The sequence below is a fragment of the Strigops habroptila genome, chromosome 4, assembly GCF_004027225.2.
Source record: "Strigops habroptila isolate Jane chromosome 4, bStrHab1.2.pri, whole genome shotgun sequence".
In the NCBI taxonomy this organism is placed as follows: domain Eukaryota; kingdom Metazoa; phylum Chordata; class Aves; order Psittaciformes; family Psittacidae; genus Strigops; species Strigops habroptila.
The window spans coordinates 8,871,051-8,887,933 of record NC_046358.1 but is presented as its reverse complement, the minus strand read 5'-3'; the positions used below and the strand labels follow the sequence as shown (position 1 = coordinate 8,887,933).

The following is a 16,883-nucleotide window of genomic DNA, read 5'->3' as shown; positions in this document are numbered from 1 at the left end:
GCAGGAAAATGCAGGAAAACTCTGTTGTGCATTGTTATTTCACTTTCCAGGTACAATCTCTGCACTTTTTCTCATTTCTGTGTTTTATCATGGATACAATCAGCATATAGTATATAAACATCCTTAGTTTATATGCCAATTTTGCAGACTTCTAACAGTGAATGAGATTTACTATTTTTCTCCTTTTTCAGGTGCTTCATCTGCTTTCTTTAGGGTTACTAGAAGAGAAACAGCAGTTACAGACGTCTCCAGAAGAAGAAGTAACCTTTGATTTTTATCACAAAGCAACACGTATGTTTCCTTTTCTTCAAAAGGGCAAAGTAAATTAGGCTAATTTGATTTTATAAGGACGAAAATAAACTAGAAGAAAGTATTCAGTGATTTTAGTCAGAAAGGGTTTACTTTTTGCTGTAGAATTAAAAACTGCTAAAAGATTTATTGATTTATTTATTTTAATAATCAAGAAACCATGTTTGGACTAGCTTCCTTTGAAAAATGACAGTGGATTTAAGTGAACTTCCTCCATATTTTGTACTCCTGAACTGTGCAATTATTGATTTGTCTGCAAGTTCAAGTCTTCTAGTATGGTAGTGGCAACAGAAGTGAAACTTAGTGTCTATGAAGTGTGCTTTTTTCTTTTTCTTTACTTTTCCAAATCCTTACAGAACACTTCCGAATCTTACATTCAAGACTAGTGAGTGGGAGTCGGAATCTACATTTTCTAAATAATCTTCAATCTTATCTAGAGTTTCTCCTTCATTGTGTAAGGATAAAAAAATCCAATTTATCAAGCTAAACATAATTGATATTGGAGAGATGAAAGAGAGAGAAGAGTTGTGAAGTAAAATCACAGAATTGTAGAATTGTTTAGGTTGGAAAAGACACTTTTAAGATGGAGTACAACCATTAACCTAGCACTGCCAAGTCTACCACTAAGCCGTGTCCCTAGGTACCACATCTACATGTCCCTTAAATACCTCCTACATAAAGAAATACATGCTGAACTGCCTTTATTCGGCTTTTTAAAAGTGTTGTGTAAAGAGGTATCACTGAGTTTGAAAAACACTCCACTTTCACTTTTTTTTATTATTGAACAAGGGAGAAGTATTGTCATCACACTGAACATATTTCTGTTTAAGAAGCTTTGTGTCAACTATAGGAGTACACTAAAAGAGAAACGTTAGAGAATTCTTTGCCAGCTTTAGTTCTGCATAACTAGAAAAAACAAAGCCTCATTTATACATAAGGGATGCAAAGATAATCAGTATTTTTGTAGGAAAACTTACTGATACGTGATTAAAAATAAATATTTGTTTTTTTGTAATTTGTCTCACTTCTAAAAATGTGCAAATTAATTTCAAATGGAAAGCAATGCAAAAGAATTATAACTGAAGAGAATGTCTCAATTTTAAAGCATGCTTTGTGCTAGTGGCCTAGAATGTTATGAACTTTTACCAATGTGTGAGGAAGCAAATAATCACTGTAATTATATATATATTTTAAAAATAGAAATAAGCTTGTATACACTAAGCTGTTAGCAAACTTAAGTAAGCTATAAGAGCTTTACTGCTTCTCATTGAAGGAAAAGGCAATTCTGGTTTTGTCTGTATTTCTGTTCTTGGCAGTTGCAAAAATTGTTGATCTACAAGGGGAAAAGGTCATAATACATTTAACTGGAATAAACAGATGAAATTAAAACAGAAATGTAACTATGCAGGCTTTGTTCATGTATGTGTGTTATAGTTAGCAATATTTTAAGACATGCACATTATTGTAAATACATTAAAATGTTGATGGGGCTTTTTTCTTCTGAAGACCCATGCTTTTCTATTGTTCTCTCCTTTGTAAAGGAATGGGAAGCTCGGCCTTGAATGCTGTGAGCGTGTTAACGCTTCTGGAAAGATTAAAAAGGGTTCCTCAGTTAGAGGCTCAAAAGGACACAGTCAATTGGATACTGCAGGTACGCAAGGGGGAGATAAGTGTGATCTGAATTTAGTAATTTAAGAAGCTTTTATGAAGGATGTTATGATTCCTACATATAACCCAGTGTTTACAGCTGCAATGATTTCTTGAGAAGCTTAATCTGTTGGAACATACCCCCTTCCCTGCCACCCAGACAGGATTGTTTCTTGAATACTGCATTAACACTTTCAAGTCATTGTACTTGCTATTCTTACTTACAAGTATTAGGTCATTTTTTGCTTAGATAACTCATTCCAGTAATTATATTTTTATACATAAACTTTATTCCTCATATTTGTGTTGCAAAATAACAGCAAATGATAAGTAAAAATTTATTAATTGGGAAAGCATATTTCAGGCTGCCCGTATTAAGACTTGTGATACATGGCTCTGACTAATGGCCACACTGTACGTCTGACCTGTGGAATTTTTCCATCCAACTCCCTGCCCATTACCCAGCAAGAGACAGGAAAAACTGCTAGAGCTGTGACACCTTCTCTAACGTAGGAGACTTCTGCTTAGCAGGAGTACTGCTATCCTGTTCCATTTTGGGCTGCTTGGTTTAGGTGGCTTCTTGTTTTAAGTGGCAAATAGAATTCAGTGCTCTTGAAAAAGAGGGTAAGAATCCATAGCAGGGTTCCAAAACTATCCTCAGCTACTAAAATTGCACTATCCTGCCTACTAGGGAGGCAGGTTTGACAGATTTTTATTTTTTTTTTTTTTCTTTTGAGAAGTTACTCTTCTAAAATTCTAAGGGCAAAAGTAAAAATTTACTTTAAAAAGTATATTTAACTTTTTTAATTATATAGATAGTAAATGTGAAATATTTAATATTATCAAAACTTCAAGATGCTTATTAATGTAAGGATAGCTAGAGAAAGTACTAAATGAAAATTGAAAGCTTAGGTTTAACTAACTGGGTGTACGCTGGAAAGTTTTCTGTTCCAGATGTATATGGTTTTGCATGATTTTAGTGACTTATTTCTGTGGGATCATCCATGTCTCACCTGAAATAAGCTAGCAGTCTGTCCATTCTTCTTATGTGTAGATGCTTTAGCTGCTTAGCCGCATTAGTGCTGGAAGACTGGAAAACTTAGAAGAATGTTACTTTCCTTCATACTGAGCTGTGCTCGTCAGGTTTAGGATAGACACAGCAGTGTTACAGGAGTGCACATATTGTCTCAGATGTTTTTGTTATTTAGGTGTATGACAGTTGCTTTCATCCATTTAAGAATCTGAAAATCACGTGAAAGTAAATATCTTTAATCCTGTCTATGTTGTAATAAAAGCTAAGTTCTATTTTAGTTTTGACATCTACATCTCTATTCCTAGATGTTTGACACAGTGAAAAGATTGAGAGAAAAATCTAGTTTGACAACAGTAGCAGCTACATCAGGATCAGAAGCTACAAAAGGTGATGAGGTAATAATAAAAAAAAGTGTTCAATGGAAGCTTTGTATTTAGTGTTTTGAATAACTGTTTTCAAAAAGGTGCTTAAATTTTTACCTAAACTGACATTTAAAAAAAAAAAATTAATTTCTGATATTGCCTATGCATAGGATTTAGGTTCCAAGATCAATATTTTAAATAAATTCATGGTGAGCATGTTTCATGGAATTATCAGCAGCTAATGTGGTTTTGTTTGTACTTCCAAGTAAAGTGATACAACTGAGGGGAGTGATTAAGTAATTAGTGTTCATTTCTTATCTTTATGATTTGACCACTTTTCTATTATGTTATCACTGTGTGATATTTAGAAATACAAATCCACTTAAAATGATGTCTTGTAATTTATGTGACCTACCAAGAGATTAATCTGCTTTACCTTGATCGTATAAAGACATAAGGCTTAGGTGATTATTCTGTCTGCGTACCAGTCTGTATGCCCTGCCCTCAAAATAACTTTTGAATCCAGTGGTCAACTGATGCAGGGAAATGGAGATTTCAAAGATTATTGCAGTCCTGTGAGCAGTGGCTTTGGGGTTGGTTTTTTTTGTGGGTTTATTTTTATTTTTTTAAACTGGCAGCTGAATAGAAAAGAAGAATCTAATCCAACTTAGGCCAATTTGCTCTTACGCATTATCTTTGGCAACAGCTTGCTGGCAAACAATCTCTTGGCTAGTCATTGTATGTGTAGCTCTAAACTTACCACAGCATATGCTGTGCTTCTCTTTTGAGAAAGGTGTCATATGATATCTGGTAAGGTAAGGGAACAAAATGCAAAAATCAGTTAAGAAATGAGACTCTCACAGTTTCATTATTTGTGGAGCAATTTGTTGGTTTATTTCCTCAAAAAGCAATGGTATTGCGAATGGAAGCAATGTATATAATGTTGAATTTGTGCCTTACATAATTGAATATGAGGAGTTAGGCTCTATATCTTAATTCTTACCTGTGTTTTTTTAATTCTACATTTCCAAAGTGTAGAAATATTTTTTAGGTTTTGAAAACATTAGAGATGAGCAGATATACTGGGAGAAGAATAGTTTTCCAATCTATAATAAAGAAGAATCGGGACAAGTACAATCCTCAGATGCATAAAATGCTGCCACAAAAATGTAGGAACAATGTGTTTGCTGTGTCATTCATAGACAATTGAAGATAAAATGTTCTTCAATTCCTGTAAGGGAAATACTGATTACTCAGTAGGGGTTTCACTTATGGAGAGAATAACAGAACTCTGGAGGAGTCTTGTGATGTTCACCTCACTAAAGTTTCTTAAGACCAGACAATTAAAATGGATCAGGTATTATTGATCCCGTCTTTGGGCAAGGGACTGTACTAGTGGCCTTTTGTGGACCCCTCAAAATCTCTTTTTTCTGACTAGGTTAGTGAAACTAGTGAACATCTAAGAGTTTAGTTTTACATTTTTCAGATAGCAGTTAACTTTTTATTTTTTATCATTAAAGTATTATCAGTTAAGGAATTTGATGTCAGTGGTTAGAACGCATGAAGTTGGGCAAAGATGCTTTTAATTTTCTGATGTTCTCTGTTGCCTGTGATTTCTTTATTCTCTTTTATTGTAAGACACAGAGCACTCAGGATAAAGAGAAAGCTGAGCGGAAGAGAAAGGCAGAAGCAGCTAGGTTGCACCGTCAGAAGATAATGGCTCAGATGTCTGCACTACAGAGGAATTTCATTGAAACCCATAAGCTGCTGTACGAGAACACACTGGAGGCACAGGGGAAAGAAGATGCTATTATGGAGGAAGAAAGGTAATTAAAACCAGATATCCAGAGTTCTGACAGGAATTGTTCATTACCTGCTACATAAGTTCATTATGCTGCATAAAAATGTTGGAAGTACATTCAAGGGACAGACTTGCAAACTATCATGTGTATGCTCACTTTGTAGAGCAGCATAACAGAAACAATAAGAAAATTAATTATTTCTTCAAAAGGTGGATACTTATTGCTTAACATTTGGAAAAAAGAAATGTCATTAGAAAGCTGCTGAGTTGACAACACTGTAATTTTGGAGGTATTGTCCTAATGTCTAACTTATATGAACATACATGAACATATGAAAATGTCTAACTTATATGAAAATTTAAGTATTTAAGTTGGAAAAAATCTGAAAGCCAATATGCCTTAAGGTTAAGTTGCAATGAAGAAAATTCTTTGTGTAGCTCAAGTTGCTGATATTTCTGTTAGTTAGTTTCCAAAATTTAATTGCATACTGGAGATGCTTGGTTTGTATTGGTTATAATATTGTTGGTATTGATTGCTCCTGTTCTAGAGCTGCTTCAACAATATTGTATACCTATTTTGATCTAATTTGGGCTGCACAAAAATAATCAGGAAAATAGTGATATCGTCTGGGAAAAAAAGTACAGATCACTTCTGTGTTCTTTGATCTTTAATAAATTGTGTTCTATAAATCATTGTTAAGCTCTGGAATAAGGAATAGTTAAAAAATACATGGAAGCTTATTGGATCACAAAGCATTGAATTAAGGTAGTGGCATTCATCTTCAGTATGTTTTCTTCAAGAACGGGAAACAATTTTAATGTGTCTGTAAGATTAAAGATGTTTAATCCAATCTACGTTAAATACAGCTTCCTGAGTTTCCTGCTGTTTGAATCCATTCCATTGTGGTTTTCCGGGTTAGCTGGCTTTCACTTCTTTTTTTACAGAGGATTGCATTTTAGTGAGGATTGAGATGTTTCTTCATTTTTTGGTCATCATTTGGTTTTCTAAAGCACTTTGGTATAAAACCAGAAATGTTAGATGCCTGGAAGAGTAAGTTTATTTAGAAAAAGCCATCTGATTATTTTATATCTGTGTCACTTATGATCTTACAGCATGTCTTCGACAATTGATTGCTCCAAAATTGCTCTGGGTCCCAAACGAGGTCCTTCTGTTGCTGAGAAAGAAGTTCTGACCTGTATTCTTTGTCAGGAGGAGCAGGAAGTGAAGTTGGAAAGTGCTGCCATGGTATTATCTGCCTGTGTCCAGAAATCTACTGCCTTAACTCAGAATAGGAGCAGAATTCTTGAACTCTCAGGAGGTATGTGAGCTTTCTTCTTTTAGATTACAGGCAGTTCTGTACCTAGAGCATGTACACCCCTCGAACCTAATTAAACTCTGTATTCAGTGACATTGTGTAAATGGTTTACCCTACCTAGTAAAAAGAAAGTGAAAATTTTTAAATTGTTCTAAAATCCATACTGTAAACCTTAAAAATGGGAAGTATATGAAAATATTGATTTGTTCCTGGGAAATAATACAAACACAAGAATTAGAGTTCCATAATGGCATATTGGTAGCAGAAACACAAAGACCAATGAGAACTTTTTGTAAGTAACAGTTGCTTAAACATGAGAGAAATTTTGGTCAGTTACTTGAGGGAAAGAAAGAAAAGAGGAAAACTTAAGTACTCACTGACCTTTTTTTGCTCTCTTTTTGAAAAAGAAAATTAATAATCATTGAAGATCACATGCTTGATGGCTGTTAATTTTAACCATAGAGAAATCCAGTCCAGAATAGGATAAGAGAAGTTGAAACAATATTTAGGCTAAGAAGGACAAACAAGTATTTGTCTTTAAAACAAACAATCAAAAAAACCAACCAAACAAAACCCCCAAACCCAAAACCCAACAAAAAGTGAAAAGAGAATGTAATTTGGATGATAGTAATTATTACTAGTTTATAAGACAATATGAAAAATAAAGACAGACTGTAAAGCATAAGAAATGTCAAGAATGGGTTTGTCAAGAAAGGAACTTAGCAAGCCACCTGCGTAACTCGTTTTGTAGGTGAGGAGAAGGTTAGTTAATTTATTCTCATGTTTATTAGAACTTTTGGCTGTGTCCTACTTAATACATAGCCTAGGCAAATGTTTAGGCAAAATTACCCCAAAATGGATATACCTATCATAAAACCACTAGTCTGATTCAAGCACACTATAATAACGAAAAGTTAAAAGTGATAATTTTTCTTTGTAAACTTAATTTTATTTATTTTAACACAGATAAAATTTTAAATAACTGTTGTCTATTAAATATTTGTTAATCAATATACCTTTACCAAGTTGGTTCACTTGTTAAGATGTTTTATGTTTCCTCCTCTGGGTCATTAACAAATACTGAATCATCCTAGACCCAGGACAGACTCCTACAGAATCCATTTTTCTTTTTAACAGTGAACTGCTGATGATGGCAATTTTGAGCCAGCTGTATAGAATTTTTATCTGGGCCATGTACTTATTGCATCCTTTTTCTTTTTTCTTCCCCCCCCTTCTGTGCTACTCTGAAGTACAAATTAAGTCCTATGCTCTTGTAGTCAGATACTTGTAAGCTTTCTGCAGTGACATTGGGCTATTGAAAAAAGGTGGGAATGAAATTCCTTTTCCTAAAGCCACTTCTGGGTATCATTTATGACACTTCACTGCATGGCCCTCTGCACCTCATGAGTTAGAAGCAGGCTTGTAAGAGGTTTTCTTTGAAGATCCAAATAAGCGGAAAAGGTTTGTTCCCAAAGCAAAAGTGCAGATAGTGGCAAATTAGTGTTATACCAAGGTTCACTTTCTTCTTCTTTCAGTCTCCATTTGACTTAAAGTTGCTTCAGCTACTGTGAAATAGAATTCTATGTTCAGTGCAATTTGGGTGCTACGTTTCTAGGCACACCATTACATTCTCATAACATTTTTGCTGTTAAAAATTATACAAGAATAGTAAAAGATAGACTTGAGTTTTTTATTTGGCAGTGCTGTTCATGTAAGTGGCTTGAAAATATATGGAACTAGTTGGAAGAAAGACTAATTTTCCTTTTCCTTAGTAGTTTCATTTCCTTAGTAGTTTCATTTTCTTTCAGTTAAATATACAATAACAAATACATTAAAAACTTCAGTGATAGCAAATCCAACCACAGAGCTACTGCAGTACTGAAGAATCATTTTCTTTACTTTTCTCTTTTAACCAATTTACTATTACTTTTGGATTTTGTCATCTTTTTCTTCCTCATTAGTGGAAAGCCTTCAGTAGTTTAAGTGGGCTCTGTCTTGTGGTTACTTTGCTGAAGTATTGGTGTGGAAAAGCCAGCCAAATGTAATGTGACTGTGCAAACTGAGAAAATAAAATCTGAAGGTTTGTTTTCTATGCATACTGTTGTTTGTTTCGGTTCATACTGATGGGAAGTTACGTTATTGTGCTTTCAGTAATTTCTTTCTGCTGTGTTTCCAGATACGTTAGATCCTCTCTTCATGCACCCTGACTTACCTTGTGGGACCCACACAGGAAGCTGTGGTCATGTGATGCATGCAGCCTGCTGGCAAAAGTAAGGATGGGTTTTAGCAGCTTTTTAATGTGGTGGTGTTTTGGGGTTTTCTGTTTAATCTGTCTTCCAAAACATGTAAGTGCACACTGAAAACACAGGGGGAATGGCTTTAAACTGAAAAAGGGTAAATTCAGGTTAGATATTAGGAAGAAATTCTTTACTGTGAGGGTGGTGAGGCACTGGAACAGGTTGCCCAGAGAAGCTGTGGCTGGCCCATCCCTGGCAGTGTTCAAGGCCAGGTTGGACAGGGCTCTGAGCAACCTGGTCTAGTTGAAGGTGTCCCTGCCCATGGCAGGGGTGTTGGAACTGGATGAGCTTTAAGGTCCCTTCCAACCCAAACCATTCTATGATTAACAACAGATGAAGAAAGTTGGGTCATGTGATTGTGAGCTACTTAATATTGTTGTATGACATACCCAGTCTCTTGAGGTTGTTTGTACATGTGCTGTTTTACTTTAAAAAAGTCTGACTAAACTTGTAGTGCTTAGCATTTACTTTTCTATGTGTGTGTGTATGTATGTTCTTTAAAATGAAACATCAGTACACAACAAATAGGTGCACACACTTACAATGATACAGAAGTATGTTCCTCGAGTATAATACATCTGCTCTTGGCAGATCCATCTACATCTGCGTAGATCTAAGTAGTGCAACATTGGAGCTCAGTTCCCTTGCTCTTTTTAAGAAAAGATGACTTGCTGTATGGGTAAATGGGATTAAAATGGACAACAGGCTCTTCTCATACGGGATGGCACAGAAGGTTTGAGTATAGTCTTTTATTTATTACATAACAGACATTCTAACTTACTAATATTCCTCCAAACGATGCCTGCCACACCTTTCTGGAGTATCTGCGCAGCCTAAAAATACTGCAAAATACTCTCTAAAACAGTATGAGTTCAAATGGATGGAATATCTTTGTAGTTGCCATGTATGAGGAAGTTGCAAATACAGTTGTTTGAATGTGGGAAAAATAAATTTATGGTTTTGTTGATAGTAACAAAATACTTTCCTAAATATTCTGTAATCGTTAGAACTTCTGCAGATGCCCCCACATGCACACTTTCTGTTCTTACATAAATGGGATTGTAATTTTTCCCTTGAGATGTATGATTTAAAGAAAAAAAAAAATAATAAACAAACCAAAAAGCAAAAAAAAACCCCCAAAAACCCGAAAACCAACCAAACAAAAAGCCAACCAAAAAAACCCCAAACCAAACAAATTATTATCTCAGAGCAGAAGTTAGATAATTTCATATCTGTCTTTAAGGTCCTACACACCCAGTCTGAACGTTAGTACAGAATTTAGTTGCTTGCATCCAGGCAAGAAGATTTGAATGTTGGATCTTTTTGTTCCCAATAATACCACTGAGACATTAATGAAATCTGAGGGCTTACTGCATCCACTGAGGGGCCAAAATGATAATGAAACCTGTAACAACTTCATAGTTATTTCTTAGTTTCCTTTTTGAGTTTAAAATAGCTCGTGTTACTGTAATTTAAATTACCCTCTCTTCCTGTTAAAAAAAGGCTACAGTTTCATTGTCTAGTTATGAGGCTCAGTAATTAGCTGGTTATTCGTTTGTGAAATGTTACTAGTAGTTTTTCCTAAAATGAAAGTATGTACAATCCCCATTTCAAACTTATTGTAATGAGTTGCTTTTGAGAGCTACTAGATACAATGCTCCATTGTGTTGAAGATGATGTGAGGGTAAAGTAGAAAATATAAGGACTACTTATCTGTAAAAAGTAATGAAATTTAAAGGGATCCTAAAAGCAAGAAATTGCTGTCATTTTGCATGAGTGTTATACCATGCATTTCTGCATGAGTTTATGTGCTCAAAGGTTTTATTTTATTTTCACATCCAAGCATGTGAAAGAGTTGCAAATCAAAGGAAAAGACTTCCTTGTTGGGTTGGATAGGTATTTGCTAGACAATAACACTTAATTACTTGAACATTTGGTCTCATGTCACATTTGAGCCATTCCACTTTCTAGTAATTTCCTTTTCAACATTGTAGGTACTTTGAAGCCATGCAGCTGAACTTCCGACAACGTCTGCATGTTGAACAGATATTTGACTTGGAGAATGGAGAGTATCTCTGTCCACTTTGCAAATCTCTGTGCAATACTGTGATTCCTATCGTTCCATTGCAGGCTCAAAAAATAAACAGGTGAATTAGCAGATTGTGTAGCCTTTAATTAAAAAGAAAGGTAAAAATTACTTTGGGGCTGGCTGGTTTTTCATATTTTTGGAAGGAAAACTTCAGCTGACCTTCCTAATCTATATAGAAGGCTGACTGTTTTCTTGACCGACTGTTTTCTTGACCGACTGTTTTCTTGACCGACTGTTTTCTTGACTGTTCAGCCAAATATACTGGTTTTGGCAGATTTTTGAAAGTATTTTTGGATTGGCTGTTCCTTGGAGCTGATATCAAATGAGAAGGTGCTTAGAGCTAGTATTTAGCCTAACACTTCATTTTGTACTACTAGCTCAAAATTTACAAAGCCAACAAAACTGTGCAAATACTGAGTTAATATGTATTGATCTAAATATGTCCTCTGTCTTTAAAGATAAGGTGATTCTTTGAGTGTTAAAGTAAAAACCTGCTTTCTATTTCTGTTTTCAGTGAGGATGCAGAGGCAGTAGCTCAAATTCTGTCACTGGCTAGGTGGCTGGAGATTATCATAGTCAGGATATCAGGCTACAGTGTGAAAAATGCTGAAGGTTTGTTATCTTAATTTTGAAGCTATTCTGTGGGCTATCCAATATGCCAGTATGTGTTTTAACTAATACCGAAAGAAAACTTAAATAAAAATACATTTTATTATCAATCAAGATAGTATCAAATAAAGCTGGGGATAAGTCACTGTCCTTTTTGAGATGATGTCTTGATGTCTTGAGTGAAATCAAGGAAAACTGTGCCCTCACCAGTTTTCTGGTTTCTGGTTTCTGTTAAATTCTTTCCATCTTCCCTGTAGAAGAAAGTAATGTGTACTTGGAGAGGGTAGCCACCTACTAACACTCAGAGTTAATTGAACTTTTGTATTGACTGTCATGAAGTAAAAAAAACCAAATTAAATTAAAAAGGCCCCCAAAAAAGCATGTATGAGTATTTAGAAAACAGAAGATACAGAGAATCAACATATTCCCTGCACACTTAAAATGCAGGATAGTTCTTTTTCCTCACTAGCAAAGCACTACTTTTAATCCTCATGTTTCTGGACTATGTATGAATATATAAGAAAATATTAATTAAGAAGGAGGGTTAGAGGACAGTGTGGCTGGTGAGGTCTGTTTAAAGTTCTTTTCAAACAATTTTAAAATAAAAAGAAGCCTCTTCTCTTAGACTGCTGTAAAAACAACTGTAAAACTGTAAACCCAGCTTCTTTATATTTTAATGTTGATCTAATTTTTTGTTTTTCTGAAAGGAGAGAAAGAAAATCTTCCAGCTTTCACCAACAAGGGAATGGGAAACTCTGCTTTGGAATTCCATTCCATCCTTAGTTTTGGAGTTCAGTCCTCGTAAGTGTTACTGGAAGTACTCTCTGCATTATGTTAATCTCCTTAAAATAACCTAGGTATACTTCAGGATTTGTATTGAAGGAAAAGCATATAATTTGTTCCATTTGAATATGGGCTTAATTGTACTTTTCCTTCAGCATTCCCTGAATATCAGATCTATACAAGCTAGGTGGACCTCTTGGTCAAATCCAGTCTGGTAGTTCTTATGTTCTTGGTACAAAGCTAATCCATGAATACAGTGATTTTGGGTTACTTCCTGCACCTCTAGGCAAATTACTTAATGTCTGTCTGCCTTAATTTTCCTCCTATATGTCTGTTCAAGGGATAGATTTCACTTGGTTTTGGATACATTAATGAAATATAGATAACTCAAAGGAATAGGGCTATGTAGCAATTGACCAGTAAGTAATAAATACTGTTAACAATGCAGACTGAAATTGTCTTGGCTTGCTTTTGCAGAGTGAAATACTCAAGCAGTATCAAGGAGATGCTTATTCTCTTTGCCACCACCATTTATAGAGTTGGTCTAAAAGTTGCTCCAAATGAAGCTGATTACCGGATTCCTATGATGACATGGAGCACATGTGCTTTTACCATCCAGTGTATAGGTAAAGCATAATTTGGGTCTATTCCTTCTCATGACTTGAAAATCTTACAACTGTTTGGTTGTATAATTTTATGCAATCTAATTGTATAAATAATAGTTCTACATAAATAAGAGCAATATGTAATAGTATAGCAATGTATATTATATGTAATTACATATATAATAATAGAATGACAATCTATAATTCAATATAAATAATAAAATGTTTTTGTTAGATGGTAGTTTGTAAGATAAGGTATAGAATGCAAGCATTGAGTTTGATCTGAGAGAGCAGAGAGTGGCCGTGCTCCATGTTACTAATTGTAACATTAAGCATGTTCAGTGAATATCTTCATGCTGCCGAAGTCCATTGAGCTGCAGGCATCTCCTACGCAGCTAAATATCTAAAAACTATGAAATAATACTCCCTCTATCATTATTTCTTTTTGTCTTTATTCTCAAAGAATTCTCATGGTATTTGTAGGAGAAATATGATCTTTTGCATCCTGAAATTGCTGAGCAGTTACCTGGTAGAAAAAACCCCAACCAAACCAACCATCCCAAACATTCTCTGCCATGAATCTCTTTTTGAAGGCAAAATAATTGCTATAAAAATGATTGCATTTTTGGGGATAATGTACCTGTTTAGCAGCCAGTTTTATTTACTTTCTGTACTATATACACAAAAAAGTTTGTGTAATAAACGTGAAGCTGTTGATAAATCTGTGGTGGCTTCCAGGCAGGGAGAGACATAAGGGATAGATAGTCTGAAATGTGTGCTGAAGGAATTGAGAATGTAATTGTACAGCTCCATAAATATGATTTGCCAAGTATACTGTTTTTCTTGATGAAGTTCTTGAGGTGTAAGCATGGTCTGCCTTAAATCGATAGTGGACTTGACCCAACAAGAATCTCAAAAGTTCAAAAGGTCTTTAGGAGGATTGGGAGTATTCTGATAAGGCAGGAATAGTCATGAAAGCTGATTGCATTTATTTAGTGTTGGATTTTATCAGTTTTCAAATGGGTTGGGAGAGGACTGGAAGCCATGCAGCTCTATTAGCATTAATGCACTTTTTGCTGTGCAGATTGTTTTCTCTTGCTATCTAAAGAAAGACCTTGGTGGCTGTCAGGGAAGTGTTTGCCAGCAAATGTATAAATGCAGACTGTTATCACAGATGTGATCTCAAAGGCATATGTCAGAAATAGAAAATTCAGATGCCTCACCAGGCCAAGATTATAAAACCAGATGGACCACTATGACAGTCTGACCTATCCAAGGCCACACCACTTCCTTGGATTCATTTTTGTTTACAAATAGAGCAGGCTTCCATAAAATTATAAAGCAAAACTGCCTAAATAACTTCAAGTATGCTGGTTGTGAATCTAGTCATAGCATGCATTAGTATGGGCCTGCAGCAATGCTTCTTAGACAAGGAGCTGCCTGTATTAGTGGAGTCTCTAGAGGAGGTTCAAGCTATCATTACCATTTAAGATAAATTTTTTTTTTAAAGATAATCTCTTCTGAGAATAAAGTTCATCTTTTCCAAGAAGCACATATAGTAAGAAGGAATTAATCTTGGACTAAGTGGATTCTAACAAAAAAGCTATGTTAGTTCCTGTAGAACAAAGCAACTTAATTTTTTCTGTGTTTAATTTTAAGAAAACCTCTTGGAAACAGAGGGCAAGCCTTTATTTGGATCTCTACAAAATAGACAGGTATGGGCAAGTAAGATATGCAATACATTATGAACAAAAAAGCTTATATATATAAAATACATACATACATTAAAAAAACATCTTAACAGTTAACATCAAGACCATTCTCTGTTGGGGGATAGCCCTCAAAATGTTTAGATTGATAACATAGAGCGTTTTGGAAGAATAATATGTCTCCTTATACATGGAAGTTCATATTAAGTTCAGTTATCAATATTAAATTCACTTATCGATATGTTTTCTGGTTGTAGAAGTAGATATGTTTTTACAGCTTTATTTCACTATTATATCTTTCCTTTTTTCCTGTCCAACCATTGTCTCTTGCGCTCTAGCACAGTGGCCTTAAAGCATTAGTGCAGTTTGCAGCTGCTCAGAGAACAACATCGCCACAGGTCCTGATTCAGAAACATCTGGTTCGTCTTCTAGGAGGTATTGTATTGCTTTTCTTTGTTACATTTTGTATTGCAGAAGTTTTTATTGCAAAATGACACACACATTATTACAGCATAGAAGCAAAGGTTAGACTACTGACAACAGTGCTAACTTCAATTTCTGTCATGTTGCCTGAAATCATGGAGTATTGCTTGAACTTAAGTCATCACTAGTTCTGTTGACCCAGTTCTGTATCACTGAAGTCCCCCCAAAATCCTCTATCCCAGAGGATTACCCAGGCCTGGTGATACTCGGATCTAGAATATTTACAGGTGGCTAACAATCTATTTCTGGCAATGTTCAAAATTACTCATTCTGTGCTAAACAGGTAGATGAAGCCACAAAATAGGTATTCCTCTCTCCTAATTTTAAGACTTCATCTTTTTACTACTTTCAAAAGGTTGCTTGCAGCCTAGTTTAAGATATTTTTGCCTTGGGACGAGCTAGTTAGAAATAATTTTCTTACTGATTAGGTTAGCGTGGTGGCCTTTGTGAATCCCACTCTTTGACTTCCCTTCTATTTGATAGGATTCTTAGTTGTGGTACAGGCTTTTGTATCGGGCTAGGCTGTGAGGCATGTAGTGTTGCAGTGCCTAGGTACCTTTGTGGACTTCACCCTTAATGCTGTGTGTGCTTTATCAGAGCTGGAGAAATAAAGATTTTTATCTCAGAATTTTAAAAATATAGTCATTAAAATTGTCAGCTGATCGGGCATGTGGAAATAGCCAAACAGATGAACAATCAATTAAAGAAGCGGGAAGCAGTTAGATACTTCCTTAGTTCAGGGACTTAGACATTTTTAGATGAAAACACGGAAATTATAGAGGCTCTAAAATCAGATTTTGATACTGCAGTTTAATCCAAAAGAGGAAAATACATGTCAAATGCATAATTGCTATCTTTATTTTGTAGTTCTTCTACCAAACTTTAAAGCAGAGGACACTCCATCCCTCTTAGAAGTAGATATGTTCCACGTTTTGGTAAGCAGCTTCATTTTATTCTTCATATTAATACTTTTTTTAAGCATGGATTTTCATGTCCTTTATCCTCTAGTAGCCTGACATTGACTATTCACTTGCATGAGTCAAAACTTCACACAAATGATTACATATGGCTGCTATATACGAGTGTTTATTTTTAGTTCTGCTGTTCTAGTTTTCAAGTCTTTGCTGACTCACTCTTAATGAAGTGTTAATTAAATTAAATTTCATGCTTGCAATCTCAGTCATCTTTTTATTGCTATCAAAGTTCAAAAAACCCTTGAGAAATGCACACACTCAGGAAATGCTTGTTTCCTGCACTTTCCCTTTGTCTCAATAGGCCTCTCATACCTTCTGATTCCTTCACATTCACTCTCATTACCTTCTGTACTTTTCTTAGCCTCTTCTTTCTGTTCCTAATACAAATCTGTATTACAGTTTCTTCTACTGTTAAAAAAAAGCCAACAAACCCCAAACCTTCATAACAAAAAAGCCAACAAACAAAATAACCCCAAACCCAAGCCCTCCAAAATAAAGCCTGTTTTGCCTGAGTTGCCTTTATAACTAACGCTTGGTCTTGCTGCTCATTTTTTCCCATGTGCTTTGTCTTCTGTCAAAAAAACCCCACAAATTAAGCTTTCTACAAATTGGACAAGCTTCCTTGGTGTATCTCTCAACTGGCAGTTACAATGGAACTATATCTGAGTCTCCTACATGCTAGAAGAGCACAGATAATATTTTTCAATGTGTTTTTGCTATACTTTATGAATTAAAACAAGCAAGATAAATTAACATATTTAAATTGACTACAGAAATGAAATATATATGTATAGTGATACTATAATTTCTATTACCTATGTAGCTATTAACAAATTTCAGTTACTTTAATATTTGCACCTTCCCTT

General features: G+C 35.0%; 1 protein-coding gene and 1 long non-coding RNA gene across 7 annotated transcripts in view; both read left to right on the top strand.

The window, feature by feature from the left end:
* The window catches only part of UBR1 (ubiquitin protein ligase E3 component n-recognin 1), a 69,714-nt gene that overhangs the window by 40,331 nt on the left and 12,500 nt on the right, over positions 1-16,883 (top strand). For all 6 annotated transcript variants that reach the window (XR_003990812.1, XM_030481448.1, XM_030481444.2 and 3 more), the window contains 13 exons: positions 192-291; positions 1,851-1,960; positions 3,295-3,384; positions 4,990-5,177; positions 6,266-6,471; positions 8,645-8,738; positions 10,760-10,912; positions 11,369-11,466; positions 12,171-12,264; positions 12,724-12,872; positions 14,511-14,566; positions 14,899-14,995; positions 15,911-15,978. Coding sequence is in view for 5 of the 6 variants with exons in the window: in XM_030481448.1 (XP_030337308.1) it covers positions 192-291; positions 1,851-1,960; positions 3,295-3,384; positions 4,990-5,177; positions 6,266-6,471; positions 8,645-8,738; positions 10,760-10,912; positions 11,369-11,466; positions 12,171-12,264; positions 12,724-12,872; positions 14,511-14,566; positions 14,899-14,995; positions 15,911-15,978 (1,503 nt within the window). In the remaining variant the exon portion in view is untranslated. The remainder of the gene's footprint in view (positions 1-191; positions 292-1,850; positions 1,961-3,294; positions 3,385-4,989; positions 5,178-6,265; positions 6,472-8,644; positions 8,739-10,759; positions 10,913-11,368; positions 11,467-12,170; positions 12,265-12,723; positions 12,873-14,510; positions 14,567-14,898; positions 14,996-15,910; positions 15,979-16,883) is intronic.
* On the top strand, positions 796-1,455 carry LOC115606102. Its single transcript, XR_003990813.1, has 2 exons — positions 796-833; positions 1,397-1,455. It is a non-coding gene; the product is annotated as an uncharacterized LOC115606102 (long non-coding RNA).